The sequence below is a fragment of the Temnothorax nylanderi genome, unplaced genomic scaffold (assembly GCF_030848795.1).
Source record: "Temnothorax nylanderi isolate EJ_2023f unplaced genomic scaffold, tnyl_v1.0 TNYL_tig0004_pilon, whole genome shotgun sequence".
In the NCBI taxonomy this organism is placed as follows: Eukaryota; Metazoa; Arthropoda; class Insecta; order Hymenoptera; family Formicidae; genus Temnothorax; species Temnothorax nylanderi.
Genome location: NW_027249066.1, coordinates 3,511,704 through 3,537,167, shown reverse-complemented (window position 1 = coordinate 3,537,167; position 25,464 = coordinate 3,511,704). Strand labels below are relative to the sequence as shown.

General features: G+C 38.3%; 1 protein-coding gene across 3 annotated transcripts in view; it reads left to right on the top strand.

The window, feature by feature from the left end:
- Positions 1-4,634: 4,634 nt before the first annotated feature.
- LOC139775073 (RNA-binding protein 24) overlaps positions 4,635-25,464 on the top strand; it is a 29,929-nt gene continuing 9,099 nt past the window's right edge. The window contains exons 1-4 of one of the 3 annotated variants that reach the window (XM_071710794.1): positions 4,635-5,133; positions 12,355-12,765; positions 13,831-13,957; positions 16,619-16,679. In XM_071710794.1, coding sequence (XP_071566895.1) covers positions 12,487-12,765; positions 13,831-13,957; positions 16,619-16,679 — 467 coding nt within the window. In that variant the 5' untranslated portion in view covers positions 4,635-5,133; positions 12,355-12,486. Of the gene's footprint in view, positions 5,134-6,385; positions 6,463-12,354; positions 12,766-13,830; positions 13,958-16,618; positions 16,680-25,464 lie in introns of those variants that run through there. The other 2 variants (XM_071710812.1, XM_071710804.1) reach the window with 2 other exon arrangements.

The following is a 25,464-nucleotide window of genomic DNA, read 5'->3' as shown; positions in this document are numbered from 1 at the left end:
AATTATTATTTTTCTGTAATAGCTAGAAGCCTAATTACTACTATAATGCGTATAACTCTTTTTTAAAATTCTTTTTAGTAATTATGCACATTATTATTGCTAGAAAAAATCCTTCGAGTAATTGTAACCAATTCACAAATTTTTTAATCACATCACTGTAGGTATTCACAATTCTGTGATCGAATCCGTAATTGATAACATTATTGAAAGCAATTGCGACACGTGTAAAAATAGTAATACTTCACGAGAATGTCCATCATGAGAAGTTCGTATTCTTGATAACACGAGTTTCTACATGTGTAGTTTGTTTGAACAATTGTTCACAGGATTGCACAGTTGTTCGGGATTGATTTTCCGTAAGCCAATCAATAAAATGATTCACTAATGGTATTCGAGTTTCGTTGATCTACGTGAGTGGCACATTGACGACGACAACTGCCATCGGAAATAAACGTCGGATAATAAATAAATGACTGTTTCGTCGGAGTCTCGACCAATTGGACGTCGCCGCTCGCAAGGAAGAAACCTGTTTTATTTTCGGACGAGTTTGGAGGGCTGGGGCTCCTCGTCTATTTCGAGAAGGCCGCCAACCGCTGGTATTGTGTCTTTAAAGATACCGGTACTTTGCAGTTTTCGCGCGTAATTTTTCAGCCAGCAGATTTTCGTAATCTAAATCGCGCATCAACATTCAAGTTCGCGGCGATAAGCAAGGTATATTTAAAAATCAGAAGAACAAAAAAACACGTTCTGATATTTACCTTCTTTTTCCAAGTGACACAAATATCGTTCGTCAAGAATATTACCATCATATTATAATTAAAGGAATACTGTTAAATTTGCGAAACAAATTAATGCGTATCCAGAAAAAAGTAGGTTGTAGAAGATGCGGAAAAAGCACGGAAAGTGTGCGGATACGATATGTAAATACGTATACCCGGATATTTAATTATTGTCGTCGTTGCGCTTTCGCTCTTAACATACTCAGGCGGCATGGTTTCAACAAGTCGCGCGTGCCTCCGTCCCGAAGAGCGTGCGAAAGACGGGAGCTTTACAGACGGGTGAGTCAATCGCGAAACTCTGACACGCCGCGATTACAGTAATTTCCCTCGATCGTTACCACTCTCGGCGTGACGCGCGTGTACGCCGTGTATACGATACGCGGAGTGGCACGTCGCTCGCCCCGTCGATTCCGTGAGTTCGCGGCGCGGTTATGTGGGTGAGCCATGTCGGTATCGCGTGCGCGATTGTGCAATAAACACGAGATAGGAAATGATCGGCTTCCTTCGCGGAAGTGTTAAGTTTTCTTTAAAAACGACGACGATGCTATCGACGACCACGTGGCCGGTCGATTTAATGCCCATTTCTCTCGAACGTGTAATCGTAAATAATTCTGTTTCAAAGCACATGGCTCTCGCGTAATAAGCTCCGTTCAGGATGATATCTGCAAAACGTTTTCGAACAAGTTATCGTAGGAATTAATGATTGAGATAGATCTGCCTACTAGGCGATGTCCCTTCGACGTGTCGCCTTGTGAACTCCACGCTGCGATTTTATTCGTATTTCGTTACGTGTTTCTACGCGCGCCATAAATAATCTAGCACGATTCTGATAATTTTAACGATGCGATTTAACGATTGTTTGTAATCTTACTTCTTTTGCAGCGACGAAGTCTCAGACTGCAGTAACTTTTAGTTTCTAAATTATGACTACTAATAAACACACAAAATCTTTTGCTTTCAAGCGATGAGAATAATTCTGGGACGGGATGGTGATACGTTCCATAAGATTCAGTGTTACTTTCAACATCGGGGTTATCGATTAATCGCTTATCCATGTACGTATCTATAAAATCGGACTAGATCGGGTCTCTTTAAATCTAAATATATACCGGTCAGAGTTGAACGCCCTGGGATTTCCGGTTCTTGGCGTGTGCACTTCGCTTTTCCCCCTTCACGGTCCTTTTTATTTTTCGTACGAGCACTTACGTCTCCTCGTATCCTCTTCTCATACCCACTTTCTGCTGCCGGCGCGATCTCGTTCTTTTTTTTTTTCACGCGAAACCCAATAGCCCTGTATCCTCTAGGATACTCCAGGACTATTTCCTGCGAGACTGCGCCGGTCGAGCCGGATGGGAAACCGCAAATGTAAAGCCCCATGCATATAGTCCCACTTCCCAGTGACACCATACATATATGCAATTCAGCATGTATATTTCGTACGAGAAATAGCGGCTATTGAACTTTTCAGAGATTTAGATATATTCCTTTCAATAATAATAACTCTATTCGCACTTAAGATTATATTTTTACTGGTTATAGCTTATTTGAAAGATTATTGACTAGAATACAATAACATTTATAAAAATAAATTAGATTCAGAAATTCCAAAAGTCAATAAGTTCAATGCTGCGCATTTAATAATTACAATTAATAAAGACGTTAACAATGACTATAATTTTGTGCGATTGAGATAGCAATTTCGAAAGTTTGGGAGATTGTTCAGAATATTTTGACGGATTTTCCGGATCAAGTACTTGTCGAGATTCATTTCTTGGGAGGACTCGAATGGGTGCTTCACTCGTCGCAACGTGCCATGCAACGCTAATAAAATATTGCCGAGTCGTACGCACGTGCGTCGTGCACACAGAAGCGAAACGGTTCGTTCGGTGTGGTAAATGCACCACGGTTGGGTAAGAACCCTGGTCTCGTATATGGGGGACGACAGGAGGAAAGACAGCTGTGGGGCAGCTGGCAGCGCGTGCCATGAACCTATGGGGTCTCCTTCGAGCGCGGACGCGACGGACGGTGATATCCTATATTCCGTCGCACGTAAGTAACGGCAGGTTTCGAACAATGCGATGTTCCTGAGCTTCGTCTATCCTTGGCATCAAAGAGAACGTATGTAGCTGGGCAGCTACGAATTATCGCTGCCTGGTTGCCTACTCCCGTAAGCCCCGTATAATAAAATTTCTTACGACTATCTTAAGACTGTGATTTGTTGGCATAACGCGTACAAGAAGCATCATGAAGACTACTTCACATTGAGTTTCATAAGAACATAATCGTAACTCGAGTAGGTCGTTACTGATGAGACATAAAACTATCTATGAAGGATGATATAGTAAAATTCATGCTAGGCTTCTACTCAGAACATTATAATTATTAAATAAATTTGCTTGATGAGTTCAACGTTAATGATAAATAATAGTTACTATATTTTCGACATGAGAAATTCGCACAGCATTTTCGTACGTAAAAAGAGAGAATTTCTTTCATAATATTAATATTACTAATATACATTAATAACAAGAAGCAATGCATAAGTTGTACGTAGGAAAATTGCTTTCGCAGAAAAGTTATTCTAATCTAACAAAATTGCAATAACGAGTTAACATTTTTCCGAAGTCATAAACTAATAAATAGACTTTATATAGACTTATGAAAAATATACTACAATTTGTTCAACATTATTTAGTTATATACTTGATATTTAGTTATATACTTGATATTTAAATATACAAAAGTATCAATTAACGTAGCGTTAAGAGATTTTTGATATAGTTTTAAAAGAATCATTATACAATGCGGGATGCCGGATATCCTGGCATTCTATAATTCAAGATAACATGCATTCATTTTCTGTATGCGTTGCATTTGTTCGTGCAAAGCGTCGAAAAGGTGCGCTTTCCTCCGTGAGTTTTTCACCGGCTTGAAAGAAAAAGGATCAGCGAGTTCAAAGCTTTCGGGGGAGAACGTTTCAGGCTAGCGAACATCTGCCATCGTCTGCAACGATAATAATTCGAACAGCTGATGCTCTTCCGCGGACCACCGCCTCGCCTCGTAGATCCCTCAGAATCGTTTCGCTTTGTTATGCACTTTCTTAGGAGAAATGCTCGCGGAAAAGAAAAGTGTATTTTCGTTTTTTCACTTTAATAAAGTAATAAAATTCTTTTAATAATTCTTTTAATAATTAATTTCACAATAAATGCTAACATATATGTTGTTATTTGTTGAGATGTATTTTTAATATACAAATTATAAGAGGTTCATTTTAAAAATATATTGATTAAATAAATATATTTCTAGAATTTTGAAAGAGGAATTATTACGAAAATAGAATTCAATTGTAATTAGGTAATTAAATGATATTCATATAGATATATGTATTATCTTCTTGTAAATATAATTATATATATTAAATATTTATATATACAAATAATAATTCTAATTGTGATTATATGTAGTGTCAATTTATACGGCTATGTGTGCTCTTCATAAATCAATATATTTGTCCAATGGAATAAATTGAAATTTTTGAGTAAAAGTTTCAATCGAAGAGAATATAAATAGGCTATAATTACGTCAATCGTCAAGTTTCGGTGGAGTCTCGAGGAAAATCTATAGAACACATAAACACCTCAGAAGGAAGAAAAGATCGACAACTTGCCCGCGATTATGCAGGGTCCCCGTCGCGCACACGTGTTTCTCGGGACAATCGATCACCCGGCAACAAGTCATTACCCTGCCCATGCCCGCGAGAAGCATCTCACCGCCGCGGAACCAGCGTCGCCGAATACCGCGTGAAAACACCGATCGTACCCGCTTTTTGAATTTCAGCGCTCGTGTTTCCTGGGCATGGGGCTGCCTGCGTGCGCACGTATCCGTACACGGGAGTGGGAATAAATGTCGGCCAATCGAGAGGCTCGATGGCAAGCCAACTGGCAAAAGGAAACTGGCGAACTGAAGCGCCATGCAGTAGCCGCGACAACTCAAACGGAAGACTCGGGCATTCGCACGTGGGCCTTCGTCGGCGTCGGTTGCGTTTTGCGCGCGCTCTCGATCGCAAAAAAAAAAAAAACCGAGCACTGTTCGTAGCGCGTGGTGGATTAACGTACTGGCCGAAAACCACTCTGGATGTAAAAAGGTGCCTACAATATTTGCAAGTATTTCTCTAGCGAGCCGAATAGTCGTCTTTCCGACAGTGCATCGTGCTTCATACAGATCAGGCGGATTCCACACGGGCGGAAGATCCCTCCTAACCTTGGTGTACAGTACTGTTTGTGTATCGTCATTTTGGGATTATCACGGCAGTAGCTGCAGTGCAACAAACGAACGTACACAGTGCGTAAAAAACGTAAGTAAACGAATCTTTCAACTGATCGTTAATGAAAATTCAACACGACTACCGAAAACTGTGTTACAAAAATATTTCCATGTAAAATTGGATGTACCAATCTGAATCGATTTCCTAATTGGCCCCTTCAGGAGGTGCGATTAAACTACGGCATACTCCACTTCTCTTCGATCGGTCTATTTTCGATCGGCGTTCCATTCGCTGTTGTTTCTTTTGAAAATAGCACACTTGGCTACAAGATAACTCGTAAAAAAGTCATCATCGGTCTTGCGCGTTAGCACGCGTCATATTTAATGCATAGCTCCGTGCAAAACTGCTCGTCGTGTCCGTTGCATGAATTTTGGAATCGCGTGGCTCGTTAGCATTAATAGCTATCATTAATGTCAATTAATGGTAGTTAATTGCTACCATTAATTATAGGCGTATCGCATTCTCACATCACGGCTTTATCATTGCAAAAATATGCAAGATCGATAGTAGATTGATCTTTAATTTCTGAACATATAAATAAATTGTTTTCTTTGTTCGAATTATATTAAATTATCATTCCCAGTATAATTGAGATACTCCATTTATAAATATATAATTTTATTTAGCTTGAATCCCATGTTTGCAAGAGACTTTTTAGTGATTTAACACTGAGAGATCATTTATTAAGAGGCAACAAAAAAGTAGAAAAGAGTTACGCGCGAACAGAGACAAACAAAACTAAAATAATCAATCATTTAAATGAATGACGAGCTAACAATGCGGCTGTGGCCATTGTATGCGGCTACTTAATCCTTGGAAAACATGAAGTATTATCAGTTATGAGGGAAACACTGTCACTGCTCACTCATTCGCCTCTGCTATATCGCGACATTGAAATGCACCGATAAAATTGGATGCATCGCCTGGCGAACGACACTAGCGTGCGCTTCCCTGGATCTCGATACGATCTGTACGATCAGCACGGCACGAAACGGCGGCGTCTCGACTGAATCCGGATTTTGCTGTACGTGGCGTGTGAGATTGCGTGGCGCGCGAATTTGTATGCGCAGGAAATTCTGTTTATCCATCCGCGGAACTACTGCGCGGTGGCGCGTGGCCATCTTGCGCGTTCGTAAAATGGTCTGCTTCTTCTCTCAGCTGTCCCCTCTCAACCCCCGTTCAACGGCCTGGTCGTCGGCGACAAAGGGCGACCGGGCACGTGTTCCCCGATGTTTATTAATAAACCCCGACGGTCGTGCCCGACAATTTTGCCGTGCCAGTACGTCTGGAAACGGACGCAGGTGATAGTGCTTCTGGCTAAAAAACTGCTCAGAATGACACCAATGGTTAACTACACAGGTACCCTATTATTCATTGCATATATCCATTTTATGATATTTTTGATACTTAAATAAATTGATGTCGCAATTAATGGCCTTTAGGATTATATTCATACAACAAAAAAATTATTAAAACTCCAGATTCGAGTTAAGACGACAATGTAAAAATTAACGTAAGCTTGTATCTTCAGTCACTATAAGTACATGTCGATAATTAAAAATAAGCCAACCATGCGGTGATATTCTGAAAGCATTTCAATCAGAATCACATCTGCTTTTCTTTTCCGTGGAAAGCGCGGCGTGAAGGAAACTTCGCGAGTTTGCATAAGAACCTGGAAGTTATTTACTCGCGAAAGTTCGCTAATACGATTTTTCTGCTCGTCTTATCTGAAGAGGTAACGGGACTGATCTAAGTCGAGTTATGTTAATGTTCGATGTTTTTTCGCTCAGAAGTTCGCTAAGTTTTGTGAATTTCATGAAATGTCATAAAAGCTGAATACAGAATCCATTTTGTTATCCACATAATAAATTCCTGTCTTCTGCCGTATCTCTATCGAAATAGTAATGAGAATCAAGGTAACACTGGTTACTTTAATTCTTATTACTCTTTTGGTAAAAACAAAATTTCTTGAAGACATGAGTCCCGGAAATTAATCTTTCATTAACTGTAAAATAATAAAAATTAATATAAAAATTATACATGTTTAAGTTTTCCACGTTTTATAAAAAAAACCAAACCTCTGTCACAGGAAAATTGTGGAATATATATTAATTTACTATATTTGTACTGTACAAAACTTTACTATGATGGACGTAAGGTAACAATAATGCGCAGATTTCGAGCACGAATCAAAATTGTTAATCTCTCTAATAGCACGGAACGAGGGTGTTCCTTCTTCTCGGCAGTCTAACATGCAATTAACAACGTACTGTTTTCTACTAGTATCTCTGATACAGAAAAATATAAGCCACGCAATTTTCACGCTATCGGCGGATAAGTAGCGCGTAACGCTTCTTCAGGCAGCCCGCGAATCGTCGACGTATAAACTTTCAGCAGACGTACAACGCTTATTGTCAATCGTGCTTCAACAAGTGTTCCTGCACGAGATGCAAACAATTTGATAATGACGTTATCGCCTGCGTGGCGAGGCTCGTCACATACAAACGTAAATTTGCTGCTGCAAGTTTTGCAGAAAGACGCGGACACACGCCAATTAAGTAGTTCTCGAAAGAGAGAAATTGTTCCGAAATTTATTTGACAGCTATAGCATCATCTATATATAAAAAGAATCTTGAACGGGTGATATACAAATTCGTTTTAAAATTAACTAAATTTAAATAAATATGCGTGAATAATTAAAGATAGGATGTTCTATTTTGATCGTAAATATAAGTTAAAATTTGATGGAAAGTTATATAAGGCATATTACTAACAATAAGTTTAAAGATATCAAAAGCAATTTCTTTTTCTTTTATACATCTTATTGATTGCGATATTTCTATATGTGAAAAGACGCAATGTGGCGATTCTCAGTGATGACACTTAAAACCAGACTTGTTTTTAGGTTAACGCGCTTTTCACTCGCGCTTCTGCAATTAACTCGCGTATATCCGACACCTTTTCGCGAAACCTGACGAAAGCCACGCGTCGCACGTGTTTTTCGAAAGACTGGCCTTTGCGACTTTGGCCGAGAGGATATTTTCGCGGCTGCTTTCGTGGAGCACATGGCAATTGGCCAGTGCCGAATGCACATTGCACACACGCTCAATGCGACCGAAAAGACAATGACGTCCCGATGCTATTCGCCGCGATAGGAACTTGTCGCCTAAGTGCGGCGCGTCCGAGAAGTACATTTCTTCTCGTGCACTGCGGGGTGTCTGCATAGTCCACGTGTGAGCTATTAAAAACCAGTGCTTCTCAACGAGCGCTCTTTAAACATTCCGTAAAGTTTTCGTCGCGCAAAGCACATCCTACGATCTAATTCGTCTCGAAACCGATCCTATTGTGTGCGAAATAGCACACGAGTACACCTCGTTCCGGAACAACGCGTTCCGCGGAGCACGGTCAGTAAATACAGCTGGAAATTCGTCGAAATTCTCGTGTCCCGCGATCGTCAAGTATTCCGATTGCCGTCGCGCGCCGTATGCTTCCACCGGCTTACGAGCCAGCCGGCGTACAGGCCATTGTTTCTACCCTCCGCAAGCCGTGCCTCTTATTACCTAAAGGGTTGAAACTGCTTTTACTAACGCCAATACTGGCCGACAGTGCGTTTTCACAGCATGAGCATACGAAGCTCGGAAATATTATGAAAAGTATTTTTTCTCACATCACTCATGCTTGCAGTGAAAAGGGATTTATTTTATAAATTGTGATCTACAAGAGATTTCAAAGATTAAAGATTAAAGTACGCTTTATCTAGGTAAATGTGAGATAATTGATATTAATCGCCTTCGTTTCAAATTATTGCTATTAACACTTTTTATTTCGCGAATTATCTGTATCAAGTTATATTAACATTCCAGAGATTGAATATGGTATCATACATGGAAGTTCACTAGACTTAACAACCTTCAATTATTATTTAATTACTCGTTGTGGAAATGTTTCAAAAGAAAATTACATGGCCGGTATCAAGGGGGACATAATTTCGTTTTAGACACGATTGCGTCCGAGATTTCAAAGTTACTTATGATTTTTTAAACGGATCGAATTCTTGTTTGAAACATCTTTCATATAAGTAGTAGTTAAAAAAGAATTTAAGATCGTTAACGCACAAATTATAGAGCGTATTAAGCTATATTTTAGGTTGGTTTTTGTAATGATTTACGAGTCTAGATTTTGGATTTTATCGGCATAGTTATGCTTTACGCTGCAATATATTTGGAATATAAATGTTATCACAGAAAGTAGTTTTGATCGTGGTTCGCTAAATCGTAGCGCTAAGAAAAATAGTTTTTCATGCAGCGTTTCGTACGAATTGAGCTAGGACGTCTAGGGCAGAGCGAAAGATGGTGAAGGAGGAGAGGGCGGCGATGGCAATACAACAATATGATTATACGGCGTGCTGCACCGGTTTTCTGCAGCAGCTGCCGTCGTTTTGGGGGATCTCGACCGGGAACCGACGGTCGTTCTGTCGAAGTACCGGTAGGAAAGGGCAGAAGGAGGAGGGATGGGCAAGGAGAACAGGCGGGGGTTAGAGTAGAGGCCCCTCTGCCCTCGCCGTAGGGCCCGGCGCGCACAATATGTTCGGGCAAGAAGAAGCGAGAGTGTGTTGAAAACGCCAAGCCGAGTGAGAGGAAAAGGGACGTGACGGGGGAAAAAGGGCCCTTTCTCCCTCTTCTATCGGCGCTGAACGCGTTGCAGAAACTCGAAAGACGAGCCGTACGAAAAATGCCCTACTACCTGGTTCCCTCGACCGTTTCGTTCTCTACCTCTACGTGAGGAGCAAAACTGGCTCTCTTTTCAGGTTTCTTTAGAGAAGAGTGCGAGAGAGAGCCTTGGATGGAGGTCAGGGTCCTTCCTCCTTGCCCTTTCTTCTCCGTCCGTATGGCCCTCTTTGTCGCTCGGGGTAAAGCCCTCTCGCTTCTTCGCCGTCCTTGTCGACCCGTCGGATTTTCCCCGATGCAGGGGTTCAGTTTCTACGTAAAAAGGAGCTTTTATCTGTTCCCTTTGTGTCCGAAAGAGTCATCGATTCGAGCACGCTAGAGAGGGATGGTAGACGAAAGTAATGTACGCGTCAGATGAAGCTAGAAGACGATTCGTTTTCGTCACCCTTCGGCTCTCGTGCTTGCTCGAACCTGCAGGAAGTTGCGAGTGCAGATGTATCCGCGCGCGTGTGCGTACCTTGTTGCATCATTGCATTGCAAACGGTATTTTTGAGTGATTATTTTGTGATGCTGAATATTTTTTCGTTTATTGTGTTATTTAATTCCTTATATGATAATATTGCTACGTGTATATGAATATACTATTATAAATAAAATTAATAAAACCGGTTAGGTTTGGCGAAAGTTGATAATAAATGTTACGATAGGTTTCTCTCATATGATTGATCGTTGATTATCTCGTATTCGGATTTTTGAAAATAGAAATATTGGAAATGTATATTAATTTTTTTGTATATTTTTTAAGCATAAATACATACACAATAACAATATCATGAATTCTATTTCAATAATTTTAATATTTTTATACTTTGTTCGTTGTTTTATCGCGGAAACCATGTCATGATATGATTTACGGAGGAAAAATTCTATTATTCTCGTGCACAGGATTTTACTTTTATAAATCTTTATAAGCAAAATTTCATTATTTAACGGAGTTCTAAACTTCTAATAACATAGCGTAAAAAATTTCATAAAAGTGAAGTTTCTATCTTTCGACATATTAGACAATAAAAATACATTTTACACATTACGCTATAATTTCTACGGAAAATATACACCGAAGAAATTCATCTAATGCTTAAAATTAATTGATTAGATATATATCAACAATTATTAATTATATTTAGTGTCTAAGCGTAATTAGTGGAATTCCACGTCGTTGCGGTAATTGCTTTTTAAAGTTCTGCTTGGCGCCTAAGTAGGGGCAATATCTCTTTTTTGTGCAAGAATTTCCGCATCCATTTCACTCAATTATGATTCCCCTTTCACTGAAGCCAACGTGAGAGAGCCGCGTATACCTTTATAAATCAGCGAAATAAAATTCTTCAATAGAAAAGTGAATAGCGCTTCGTTCACCGTTGTGAACAATTGCGTCGATACAATATACATACTGACACGTACGTATCAAAACATGTACATCATTACAATGTACGCGCTAAGTACGCGTGTCGGTTTGGTTGCACGCTTAAAACCTAATTATCGCAAAACTCGCACAAATGTATGCATCGAGTTTGCATGACGAAGTGCAATGGTTCTTTCACCCTCGTAAGGGTGCAGAGCATTGGATCTTTTCAGAGCTTCTAAACCGCACGCGTGCGGCCCCCTTAATTGGACGCAACTGAATTAGACAGTAACGCGACATACAAATTAATCCTCCCGTAACAAACATACTACTTTGAGAGCACAATGTAGATCAAGCATCATTAAAACGAATGAGAATGTCCGATAATTTATACCGATTTTAAAGAGGCTTTATGCATGACATATGATTATTCTGTCTAAAAAGCATTCAATGTGTATCGAAAATGAAAACATTTCAATAATAAATGAGATTTTTTTCAATTAAATAAATATAAATTTCCTTATTGCTTTCTTCCAAGGCAAAATAACGAAATTCAAATATCATTTTTTATAAAATGAGATAAGATTGAGATACACGCTACATACATTCTGTTATGTCTATTTTACATAAGCGAGATGGAAGAAAAGTAGATGTGCTATATGCAGATTTTACTCATCGTTCTCGTCCAGTATTTAAATCTGAAGTATTCGAGACGAAAATACATACGTATCGATTTCATTCAAAATATTTTGTTCTCTTTAAAACGAATTTCCCCTGCTGCATAAACGCTTTACGAGATGACATTTTAATTTTATAAAGTTAAAAATAAGTTTGTTCTTAACGTAGAATTTAAGAGCTTTAGATTAATCTATCCTATTGGCACAAATAAGCTACAAATTTTCCAAAATTGTGTGAACATTTTATTTAAAAAATGAAATTTTATTGTTTCTTTAGATTCTCGATGTAAAACATACTACCTTAAATTCGCTTATGAATTTTCCTTAAAGAAATATCGATTCCAATTTTATCGAAGAATTTATGTTAAAAAATATCGATTTTGTCAATTACTCTGAATCAAATCACATTGCAGTAGAAATACTCCTACATTTCTTAATTTATTATCTCTTTTCTTCATCTTTATATTTTCTCCGATTTTAATACAGATTTTTTTTCTGTTTCCAGAATAGGGAGCGTTCCGTGTCTAAATGCTGCACGGCTTGTGGTGTTATTAACGTTGACCGAGGTACCAAAGAACGTGTCAAGATTGAGCAAGTCGTTGTCCCGTCTGGCGGTGATCTCGCCAAAATTTGGAGGATGCTGATGCCGGGTGCCGCGGGTCTCGGTGTGGGCGCCGTGGGTGCTGTAGGTACTGTGAGTGCCCCAGGACCCGACGAATTGGTACAAGGATTGGGGGCCCTCGCCGGTACTACGCCGCAGCAAAAGGACACGACATGGACGAAGCTGTTCGTCGGTGGCTTGCCCTACCATACCACCGATAAAAGTCTCAGGGAACACTTCAACGTTTACGGGGATATCGAGGAAGCGGTCGTCATCACGGACAGACAGACTGGCAAAAGCAGGGGCTATGGCTTCGTAAGTAATTACGTATTAATATATTTGCATATATTCGATTTTTAATGCGATATTCGATATAAATCGAAGTCATATGAATTTGTTCTCCGTTTCGCAGCTGCTGTAGTTTTTGTCGACCTAATGGCAAAAAATACCCATCAGTCAGTCGATACGATTAGCTATTTTATATTCAACTGAGTTGACTATGATAACTTTATTAACGAGACCACAAATTTTCAATATGTTTTTACATATGCACATAAGCATTTATAAGTATGCTGATAATATGGAAATAAATTTCGTTGTACTTTCTTAATATTGTTCCTGGACAAATTAACAGTGATATATAGTTAATTTTTGTAGTTCTTTAATTTGCTAATTTTAAGGATGTATTAGATAAACTGTGTGAAACGTTAAACCAATCAAATATACATGATAACTAATTAAAAAAATATTTATTAAAAAATACTTTATCAGCAGTAAGGTTTTTATAAGTCGAGATACTTTCCATAGAACTCAATAGTTTTCTAATAAAAAAATTTTTGAAAGTCTTTTTATACTTTCTTGAAAAGAATTTTTGGTGCACTAATATATTTTTGTTAAAGTTTTAGGGCACAATGTCGTTATTCTCGTAATGATGAATTTGTTTTCAGCCTATGGCAAAAATGGTACTCATTTGAAATTAAGTTAGAATGAATACAATAAAAGATCTCAAGATTCTCCTTCCTTCCCTTCGAGTTTTGTTAAAATTCGTATTCATCGTATCTCATCTTTGTTTACGAGAAACTTGATAATAATGTGTTGTGCAATACTTCGCTACCTCTGCTACTTTCTCATATTTATAACTAATCTTTACTGCACTCTCTCTAAGAGAAGAATTTGACCTGTTAGGTAATTGTGTATTAAGTAAGAATGATGAGGACAATAGTCGTTTTGCTTTTCAAGATATTCGTCGAATAGAAAATGAAAGTCTCATTTACGAATGATTTCAACCATTAAAAGATCTAGTGATTTATAGAGTACGTGAGGAATACATATCCGGGCTTATTCTCAATTAATGGAAAGCTGAATCTAACCTATGCGTAGGTAATTATGGGAGATAGACCGGCGGCGGAGAGGGCATGCAAAGATCCTAACCCTATTATCGACGGTCGCAAAGCAAATGTAAACTTGGCCATTCTCGGAGCTAAGCCCAGGGGTAACTTGCAAACGAGTAAGTATATTCTATTTTATGTTTTATTTACGAGACTAGTAGAGCATTTGCCAATTAATTTCTTGTTATGTTATGCAAAATTTATCTTCTCATGTATTACATCAATTTACTTTCAAGATTGCTAGATCGAGTCTTATATACGAACACGATAAGCTACTATTATGAATGAATTATTTTGTTTGATGAAAAGGTACTTATACTAATTTGCCTTCCACTTCACTTATTCTCAATGGTTGGCCTTTAAATTATATGGAAATAAAGTTAATTATGCAAAACGAATTTAATGCCATCTTAATCAGTACTGAATTCTTCATGAAATTCACGAATATTAACAAGACATTCGCATTTAATTTTTAGTCGTATTCGTACGAAGTTTGGTTAAATTATCCAAATCTTAACTTTGGATAACATTATAACATTATAACTTTGGATTAAATCATTATACCCATGCGTTTTTAGCCGGTTAAGAATCGCGATCACATTTCTATCTAGGAACAACATCGTATTTGAATTTCGTATTTTTGATATTTGCGTGTTACAGTCACGAGTTTTACGCTGTTGATACATTGCCAGCTCTGCAACTTCGTTCGTTGCAATACGCGCATCTTGGACACACATGTAGGATAAGAAATCTGTCGCATTATTTAGTAATCGTATACGTCTAAGTTTGAAGAAACATTTATCAACGCAATTTATTTTCGACGTTAATTGCGACAGATAGAAAATATTGTTATTGTAGTATTTGAAATGGCACACATCAAAGTTTCATCCAAGAGATAATCACGAGAAACACAATAATGATTTTATATACAAGTAAACTATACAACGTAGATGTGAAACGAAAAGCACGAATGACGATCAGCCAAGTAGTGAAGTGTCCCCTGAGTCATTCTCTCGAACTCTCTTGGTGGCTTTGAGCCAGCATAGCTTGGCGCTTCGAGACCTAAGTCTAAATTTGCGTTAACCCGAGTACCGGTCTTGTCCGGCTTTCTTTTTTTCTGATACAAGAATTATCTCCAGTTTAATGCTGAGTGAGAATCTCGTTTTAAAGTCAAGTTTTAGCTGCGAGTATACGTTATAATGTTCGCAATTGCTTTTGATGACGTAAATTACTTTCTATATCCACTTATATTTTTATCTCATTTTTAGACACAAGTTTTACTAACACTTAACATCACTCAATAAAAACAAGAATAGAAGAAGTCGTGGCTGTTTATAATTTCTTGGTGGAAACTTTTCAAGTTTGTTCGATTTAAAGATTAAAATATCTCTTTACATATCTAATTTTTGAATGTTCTGGACAGAGCTTCAAAAATTCTATCAAAAAGTATTTTGACTCGAGTCGATTTTGATTAGAAAATTACTAATTTTTGTGTAACAAAAACGTAAAGTTGATTATTCTATATCTTCTGCTCTTATTTTTTTTATAATTATCTATGTATAAATATAACAGGATTGTATTTGGTACGTAAAATTCTAAAAAGGGGAAAGATAAAACTTTGTTAATTATATTGAATTTCTAAAAATATAACTATTTTATAAAATATATTATAAAATATACTAGAAAATATACTAGAAAAGTTATATTGCGCCATGTTACAACAGGAAGGGCGAAACATATTCTTGATAGGACGGCAATCGTGATATATTCGGTTACTATTGGCCATTTCAAGTTTATTACACTCCATAATGTACTCTCAGATAGCGAGCATGCCATTGAAGCATCAGTACGTAAATTCGTGCGCATGTTTCACGTACATCAATGTGTCTGCTTCTATTTATTCCTATTCGACGGCGCTCCACCGTCAAATAGCATAGGACATAACAATTATCGAATAATTATCAGAAATTTTTGATAAACAAAATAATGTCAAAAAACATGAGAATGTTTGCGAATTGATTGCGAGTCTTTAAAATCGTATGATTTATTCAGTCATCAACGTGGAAAGCATATAGATTTCTAATTTATGACGACTCAAGCGAATTTTTGTTTGCTGGATTATCTCTTCGAGATTGAGAGATATTACGCTCGCTATTTTCGTAACGATAATTTCATCCCGTATATCGATCCGGCAGAATTTGAACAGATACTAGTTTTATATTGATTATACCAATGAATGAAACATGACATCACTATTGTAAGATATGACATATGACATATAGATTTCTGACTAAAAATATGAATTATTTTTACTATTCTTATTAACTGTGTGAAATAATATGATGAAATCCTATAGGATCATATATGCTACGAATGATTAAACTTAAAATGTAATGAAAACAATTTTTCACATTTGTTCCTATTTTTACTTTTACTTATGATAAAATCATCATACATTTTAATTGAAAATTCTTTAGTTAATTTTGATTATATTTAAAAAAAAAGACATCTATTTATAAGATTAGAGTAATAATAATTATTACACTTTTTTGTAATTTGTTTCCACATTTAGTAAATAACAGAATTACATTATTTGAAGAAAAATTTCTCTCGAAAAAGATAGACGTTTCATTGTACGATACAAAAACAAAATTTTTAAGATTTTCTTAACACTTAGCAAAAGAATGTATAAGTATATTAAGCGATTCAATTATAATAATAAAGAAATATAGAATTAGGTATTAAAAACTGAGATTCACCGATTATGTTTGTGATTTTAGCATTCCCGTTCGCTACAGGCATCCGGGCTGGTTATCCAACAGTGCTTCCCGGACAATACGGGTGAGTCTACATTTATGTGCTTTGTCGACGGATATTAAGAACTTAAATGTCGTAACTGTAGCTAGATCAAAGTAGCCTAAGTCAGGAATCCTCGTGATCGTTTATAATCGATGGCTACCAAATTTATTCGCTGCAAGTCAATGAAATCGTTTTCGCGCGCGATTTTTCTTTCAATTATCACGTAGGCAAGTTAAATTGCAAAATAATCGATCATTTGCGCAGCGATTATGTAAATTTGCTGATCGATATCTTGTAAATGGAATCGAGAATTTTTCGTGCTTTGCGAATTATCGATGAGAATAAAATTTTTGAAATCCATCCTTGCAGCGAACACACGAGTCGTTTAGTTTTGCGCAAGAATTTCTCGGGAATATCGATACGACGGTAATTAACAGTCGGTAATGCAATGTTTAAGACTCAACAAGCCATTCGCTTAACGGAGCCGCACGGTCGAGTAATTTTACGAGCTTTTTTTTTAAAGACACCATATATATGACGTTTCAGCATCCTGACGCGCGCGCGTAAGGAGACGGGCAGAGAGTTCTCTTTCCGAGATCCTTGAGACGGCCAAGGGCCATTCTAAGGACCCCATATTAACGCGAAAGAGAGACAAAGACATGAAAAAGAAAGAGGGAAAAAAAGGGCAAATGTATTAGCGATCGGTGAAAGAGCGAGAGAGAGAGAGAAAGGGAATGAGAGAGAAAGCGGCACACGCACACGTATCAGAAATCTACACGTATGAGTACCTACGAATTTCTTTCCATGAAGTACATAGCGAAGATCTTCCGGGGATCGGCCTGTTCTTCTTCTCCTAACGTACTTTTTTGACTGTGGTTTTTTTTCTTGTTTCTTATTTCTTAGTGAAACTGACGTGAAGTGATGATAATGATTGCGGTTGCTGAGAGATTTGCGATTGTTTGTTATTTGGTGTTAGTTTTTTTTAATATTATATCTTTACACTCTTCACACTTTTTTTTCTTAATAAGCATAATATTAATAATGATAATCGTAGCAATAATAATCGCAGTATAGATAGCTGTTACCTCTTCGATTCGACGTTTTACCGCTCGTATATAAAATAAAATCGAAATGTTGTAGTCTGTTATTTCGTCCGATCGGCAAATTTTTTTTTTTAATTATAAACAGGCATAGAAAAGAAAGACGAAAGGGATAATGTTATCAATATAAACAATGTTATCTCAGATATTAAATAATTCGAGAGACCATATTTATTATTTTAAAATCTTTAAAAATCACTTCGAGACACCAAAACTGCAAATTCTTTATAACTAATTTTTCTCTTTTATTCATTAACACATTGAGAAAAATAAATCTTAAAATAAAGAACGATATGTTCAATCTATAGCAGTATTCGAGCAGTATTATACTGTTAATTAGTTGAAAAATAATGAAACTTAACTTTTGACGTAATTTTCTCAGTCAATTATCGGTCTTTAATCATTGAAACTAATAATTCGCAATTAGAGTTTAGGGAGTAAAGCGTTACTCGTTTATTCTTACCGAGCGGTTATTTTTTTTAACAATCTTTTAAATGCATAATCTTCTTCTTTACTTTAACGTATTTCTGAAAATTTTGCCTTTCGGCAATTTGTTTTATTTTCTTATGTGTATATTGTACTCCGTTAATTATAATTACTCCTTTTGTTTGCCTATGGTGGCGGGAATACTAAAACGGAGCGAGGGTAAAGCGTCTTCCAATTTTAGACACGAATTTTCACAATGTTTCCTTTTGCGTTGGGTTATTTGTTTTTTAGTCGAAACGAACGAGGTATTTTATTAGACATTTTAACGAGTCTTGTAGCTAAGCTGACTCCTAAACGTATTTCATCAATCCGGCTGCATTGTTTCCTCTTTAGAATTAAAGAACCGTGATATGAAATATGAATGTGAATGGCATAAAGAGCCGTATAAATTACGAAATAGGAGGTTTCTTCGTTAAATTAACGCAAGCCAAGGAAGAAGCGTATCTGATCCGCCAACGAACCGTCCGGCCATTGCTTATAAATATTTAGTCTTTCGACACACGTAGGCCATGCAGGCTTCTCTTCGTGCCTCGTTTATTCGCCTAAAGCGCCTTTCGCGATTCCGCGAGAACGGAGAAACGGATAGATGGAAGCCAAGTGCAGAAGCCGAGAGGATGAAGAAACGTTGGAATTCGGTTGAATAAAAAGAAACGCGGCCGCGATTTCGCGAACTGGGAGATTTTCTTCTTTTGGGCTCCGCCGGAAATCGACCGGCACTGAGACACGAACGGCGTGTATTAATTTTTGATTGCGCGACAATCGATCCTATCGCGGTTCACCTCGTTTGGCTCGGTGGATTCTTCAATGCCGCACGAAAATTTCATTGAAATGTGGAAAACGCATAAATTACACCCGATTGTACCAACAATTGAGGTAATTTTTTGCAAAAAAAAAATTCCGCTTAATAAATCGCTGTCTCTTCCTAGATCATTAATCTTATTCGTGATATAAATGAACATATAACAATATTAAATAAGCAATATTAAGACGCGGCGGGAGAGATGTGGTCGAGAGAAAAATTCACGCATGCTCGAAATGGACGAGAAGAGCGATTCAACGAAATTATTTCTGTAAAGCTAACACATCAGTTTAGGATTCGCAATGGAGGCGATGCGAGATGAGTATACTCCTCCTTGGAATGCGATAAGGTGGATCGAAGTGTCTTTCAGGAAATACCCGTCGGATACCCGTCGAGACTATATAGGATCCGCTAACCACTATAATATTAATAACCTTGTGTGTGTGGTGAAGGCTTACACTACACTTGGTGTCGCTATTGGTGTTGTATTTTTTTGGTGTTGTACGTGGGTGATTTTTTTGAACTTTCAAATAACACGGCATAAATATATATATAGCTCTACGTCATGAAGTCGCGGAACGGATCATGGCGTCGTCGTGGATGAATTTTTTTTAATTTACTTCAGTATTAATTATCGGAAGCAGCATGTATCAATTGTAGGATCGTCATTATTAATAAGTCTTCCCGAGATTACCAATTACTTTGTTTTCGCGACTGTGGGAGAAGGTGTATATGTACGCAGAAGGCAGAAACTCTTATAGTTTGATTCGCTATCGCTCTTTGCGGTGATTTTTTTTACGGAGTAATCTGAAACTCCCTTTTTTCTCGCCTCTTAATAATGAAAGGTCGCGGGAGAGGTGGTCCTGACTTTCCTCATCTCGCGAAGAAACGTGTCGCAATCACATGAAAGAAGCGTGAATATATAGAAGCATCATATGAAGGGGGTTCATTTTTTGTGCGATCCGGCGAAGCCCCATGCAAAGGCCAATTGACTCTCGCGTGATCGAAATTACAGATCCAAATTACCAAAGATTCTCTAATAAAGTCAATTAGTTTTAGCTTAGTTCTACTTTTAAAAGCTCGCGTTACTGTCACATTCAAACGTAAAGAAAGTTGCAATTGTATAAACGTACTAAAATAAATTGCATAATATATCACAATAAAAGGAGAATTGTTGATTATATTTTTAGATGTTAGATGATAGATGGATTTGAAAATTATTTTTTTCATTATGTTTGCGGAGTGCAATGCGGCGCAGCGCTGTTGCTCACGAACACTGGCGAAGTTTTTCGTCACGGGAGAATATTCGCGGACTATATCGTCCGAAAATTCGCATTTAGCACGTCGACACGCGTTATTGGCAAAAACGTCGCTGTCGGCGTCACGCATAGGCGTAGATGCGTGGTTCGCGACGCGCGTCCTCGAATTAGCGAAACGTAGGTGGAAAAGTGAAATCCAACACCGGTCCGGACGTTGCGGTAGACGTCAGAGACGGTTCCGTCCGACGGTAAATTTGTGTCGTAAGCGAGCGCCGACGACGACGACAACGACGACGACGACGACCACGACGACGAAGAACGACGACGCCGAACGTCTCGGCCGGCCATCTTGGAGCCGCGGCTGGCGACGGTCCAGTCTTTATTTAGCACCACCTGTCCCTCATGTCAGCTTCTCTCTAACTGTGAGCCGCCACTGCTCGAAGGCCCTATCGAGAGGATTCTAACGCGATTTAAGGCCGTCTTTACGAAGGCGATATAGCGTCGAGCGTGTTAAAAAATCCACGCTTATTTATGCTCTCGCGCATCATTTCCGCTCGCTGCTATACCCATTCGTTACATGTATACCGAAAATCGCGACTAAATTAAGAGAGATGACTCAAATTCTTGGCTCAAGATGAATGCTTCCTGCTTCGAATTTTCTCTTTCGCGAAAATAGCGAGTCATTTCATACATTGTTTAGTTCTAATTATCCCTGAAAGAATAATACACCATTTTTTAGATGTACGGTCGTATTTGCGGGCTCTTACGCCACTTCTCTCTAATTTGATCTATATACATTCAGTGATATCTGTACATCAAAGTATAAACATGAAACGCTTCAAAAATATGTCACCGCGTTGCTAGATACGTATCTTCTATGTGGTATACAATGCTGCCTTAGGGAAAGGTATACTTTTTCTGACTCATTCGTAAAAAACATTGACTCATGTCCTTTGAAACAGTCGATTCTAACGTCGAGTACCACATTTCGGTATTTCATTTCCGTCTCACACGTCTCGTTGGGCGGGAATAAGATCTATGCCCATTTCTTTCGGAGAGATGAAACAGTGCTGGGTGTTAAAGGTCCATTTCTATTTTCATTGCCGCGGCTCCCATCCACCTGTCGTCGTCGCTCTTCTGACGCAAGCCGTAACATCGCACCACGAGACAGCAGCGAACGTTCTGTATCGCATTTACATAAATACATTGAGGCCGCATTTAAACTTGCATCTCGAATTTTAGAACGGCGCGATTCCGGATGATCTCCCCGAAATTTTAGAGAACTGTCACGCACTTTGAGATAGACATAAATTATATTTTCGAGTGAACGCGTAAGAAATAAATTTCCCTCGTCTACCGCTGTCTATCTGTCGTTTCTACTTCGCTGCACACGGTAAAAAGTAATATATTTTTATCGGTGTCACGCGTGTATTTTAACTTCCTGAAGTTGAGTAAAGAAACTGCCTAATTTTTTTAAGGGCAATTTAATTTGCATTAACGCGTATTATTTCTAGTTTGAAAAAAAGCCAACGATTGATTTACAATACGAGCAATAGCATAAACATAAATCCTACAATTACCGCGTATTATCTTATCAATCATGCGTGTAATTCTTAAACGTTTTCCCGTTCTCGTCGAAAGTAAAATAAAGAATCTTCCTCTTTCTCCAAGCGTGTACCTCGCGTTTCTTAATTCGTACACGTTTGCCGAATCGTATTCTTGGCGGATCTGCGCGTACCGAGAACAATTAAGTCGTCGTGTGGCACCACCCTTCGCAGTCACCATTGGTCCGGTCTGCTTTCCAAGGATTGGCAGATCATCCCATTGGATTATCCACGGCGCCGGCGCCCGCACAATCCGTGCACTGCGCATCGGCTCGTCATGCATATATACATTTGCGCCCGGTGCACACATGCGCGTACAGAGTGCGCAGGTGGCTTTACGGATACGCGACGGCATACACATATGCACTATACTAACATACAGACATCCACAGAAATCTACATGCACTCGCATGCGATGCGGAAACGCATTGCCGCGCGATCGTGGACGGTCGCGGGGCACCACGTGCCACCGATGTATCCGCACGCGTGTAAAATCGACCACGTCGCATTCCGTGACACATTTAATAATCGCGCGCGAGTATATACGGAAGGAGATGATAGCGAGATTACGCGCTGACCGATGTACCTTGTCCTATGTAAATGTCGCTCGAGAGCGAAATGGAAATATCGCTAATTCAAATGCCTACGAAGCGTGTCTTTAAAGCATCATTTTCTTTGTTCAGCTGTTCTCTCTGTTCAACTGTATTCCTCTGCAATTACATTAACGCCGGAGCTAATGAAATTAATTTCGCGTTCGTGTTCAACATCCCTAAAAACATCCGATTGAAAATTATTTTATCTGTGATAAAGATACCTAGCTCTATCGGGAATTGTGTACAGATTTCTGTGTATTGTATATTTCACGAGACATTACGCGATTTCTTTTTAACGATATTTTTGAATATCACAGATTCCTTCGATAACAGAGATTAAATCCCACGCCTATCAATAGCCTATCGATTAATACATTTCTACAAATAAAAAAAGAGAAGAGATATATCGGTTACTAGATCATGGATCTTTCGTGTCGTAACGTATCGTGCAAGGTGTTTCGACAGTTTCCGCTTCGCTAACGCGCATTTCCGCTTCATCGTCCTTACCGTTAACGATCGCCCCATAGTCATGGGGGTCGTAGCGGCCCGCACGCACGAATTAATGGGGTTGATTGAACAACCCCTGTCGCTACGATTTACCCCCCCTCGTATACTACGTCATTAAGTTGCGTGGTAATGCACGTAGGGAAAAGTCGGGAGATTCTAATCGCGGTGCGCTGCCACTTTGCGTCGGAAATCGAGGGTGGTCACTTAGTTCCGTCACGAAGGGATCTCTTCGTGACTGCGGAACGATTTTGTGTCCCTCACCTCGCTGGCCTTTCTGTTTAGCGTTTTACAAAGAGACGCGGAAATTCCAGGATGTGACGCGGCTTATTTGTCGGCAGTCGCGGCAAAAAGTTACCGGGAAACACGTTTCCTTCCTAATATTTCGTCGCAGTGATTAAAAAATTGATAAAGATTGATAATGATAATTGATAAAGAGTAATGTTTTATATACATGGCGAGTTATTTTCTGTTTCACATAGTTGAAAGTGTAAATTATTTCTGCTGTGACGTTACTCTATTCAGATAAAAAATCTTATAGCTTGTCGTTTGTCGCTCAACTCACTTCGTATTCTTTCGCAAATTTATATTTTTTAATATTAGTAAAATTTCTCCCGGGACCGCCATCATTATTTTTATCGATCCTGACGCTATTTTTTTTTAAATTGCTGTGACAAGCGTGCGCATTCATTCTCGCGGGAATCGCCGTAATGTGACGTACGTACGGTACGTTTTTTTTGTCTGTTCGTATGTTACATCGATCGTGTAAAAGGTCGTACATCGCGCTTCTTCATTGTTGGAATTATGCGTCTGTTAAAACCGACCGCCCTATTTTTACACGAAGGTTTCAAGGACGAAAAATACGGGCCGAAGGATGAGGTTTGTCGGACATTATTTCGTCTCCGCATTGCATGAGCAAGTTCTTTTAAAAACTCTTCTCTAATTCCATAAATTTCTAAGTGAAATAAAAGTTTCTATTTACCGAACTTAATAGAAGTTTACCGTTTACTGTTTAATATTAAATATTTTAAGTATTACGTTTTGATTTTTCTCGGGAAAAAATTTAATTTGTATTAAGTATTAAAGAACATTTTTTTCTTTATTTTTATGATCGTGAGATTTGATTTGGCAAAAACTTTCGAGCTCTTGACGTAAATAATCCATAATTATTGGAGTTTAAGCGTATACTGGAAAGTAATCAGTATTCTTTCTAGTTTGATTTGTAAAGTTTGCGACTATCCGCGTCATGTATAAAATAAACCGGTGATATGAATGCAATTAGTATGCCCGTTACGCCTCCATTGTTTTCCTTATCGCTGATGTGATGAGATCGATCGATGCGTTTCTCGCGATCAATTAGCGGTTTATCTTTTATTACTATATACATGAATATGGCTTCCGATGAAATTTGACAGAATAATTCCGGTTCGTACAATGTCTCACGGTATCATTATGAAAATCTGATTAGATGCGCAGATACGTGCGTTTAAGGGATATCACGTAACCTACATGTGTCTTCATAAAGTATAATAAATCTTGGCATAAATGTTATAATGTTTTGATAATGACAATTCGGTGGAATTTAACTCTATATCTTGATGAAACTCTATATGTATATCTTATCGTTGCATCGCCATAGGATAAACGTATTTGTATAAACATACTTATATTAAAAATATCGTGATCATGAAAGTTATTTCCGGATATTTGTTATAAAACACGACATATCTTTTCCCACATCATTTATAATTTTTGATGAGATCGTAAATAGTCTATGCATTTCCCATCAATTATATTAATTCCCGCGAGACATGTACGAGGACATTTTCTCGCCCACGTGGATATCAGCAATTCATGAACATTCCCTTGATTGTATGTATTTAAAAACTTTTTGCTATTAACGTTGCTAAGTGACTGTCGTACATCCTGATCTTTCTTACATATTGTGGATATTATCCTAGAACATGAAAAATCTTCACTCGTAGTAAAAGATAACAGTAAGAGAAAGATAAGCCCACGGCCGCGTATTTGATTTTTATTTTATTACGTCTTTCGTGATAATTTCTCAATGATTCTGCGTTCGGTGAGATTTCCTCATGCTTGTCGCTCAGTGCGAGGGAAACAGCGATGGGGGCAATTGGGATTGGAAATTGCCATCTGGACAGGGACGGACGCGCCAGTCTGGAAACATACGTGGAATGAGGAGAACAGAATGGAACACGTAGAATGGGAAAAGAGGGGTTGAGGACACGCGAGCTATCCATAATGCACGTACCTCGGCTGAGATGCGACCGACAGATAAATTCGATGGAAAATGTTGAAGCAAAAAAGCAATGGAAAAGCGAGACTGTACGAAGAAGGGAACGTCACTCGCGGGCTGCCTGTTCTTTGTTTTCAGACCACGAAAAAAATATCGAATGTTGATGCAACTTGATAATTCTGGACCAGTAATGAAACAGAAATTTCTTTTGTCATAGAGGGT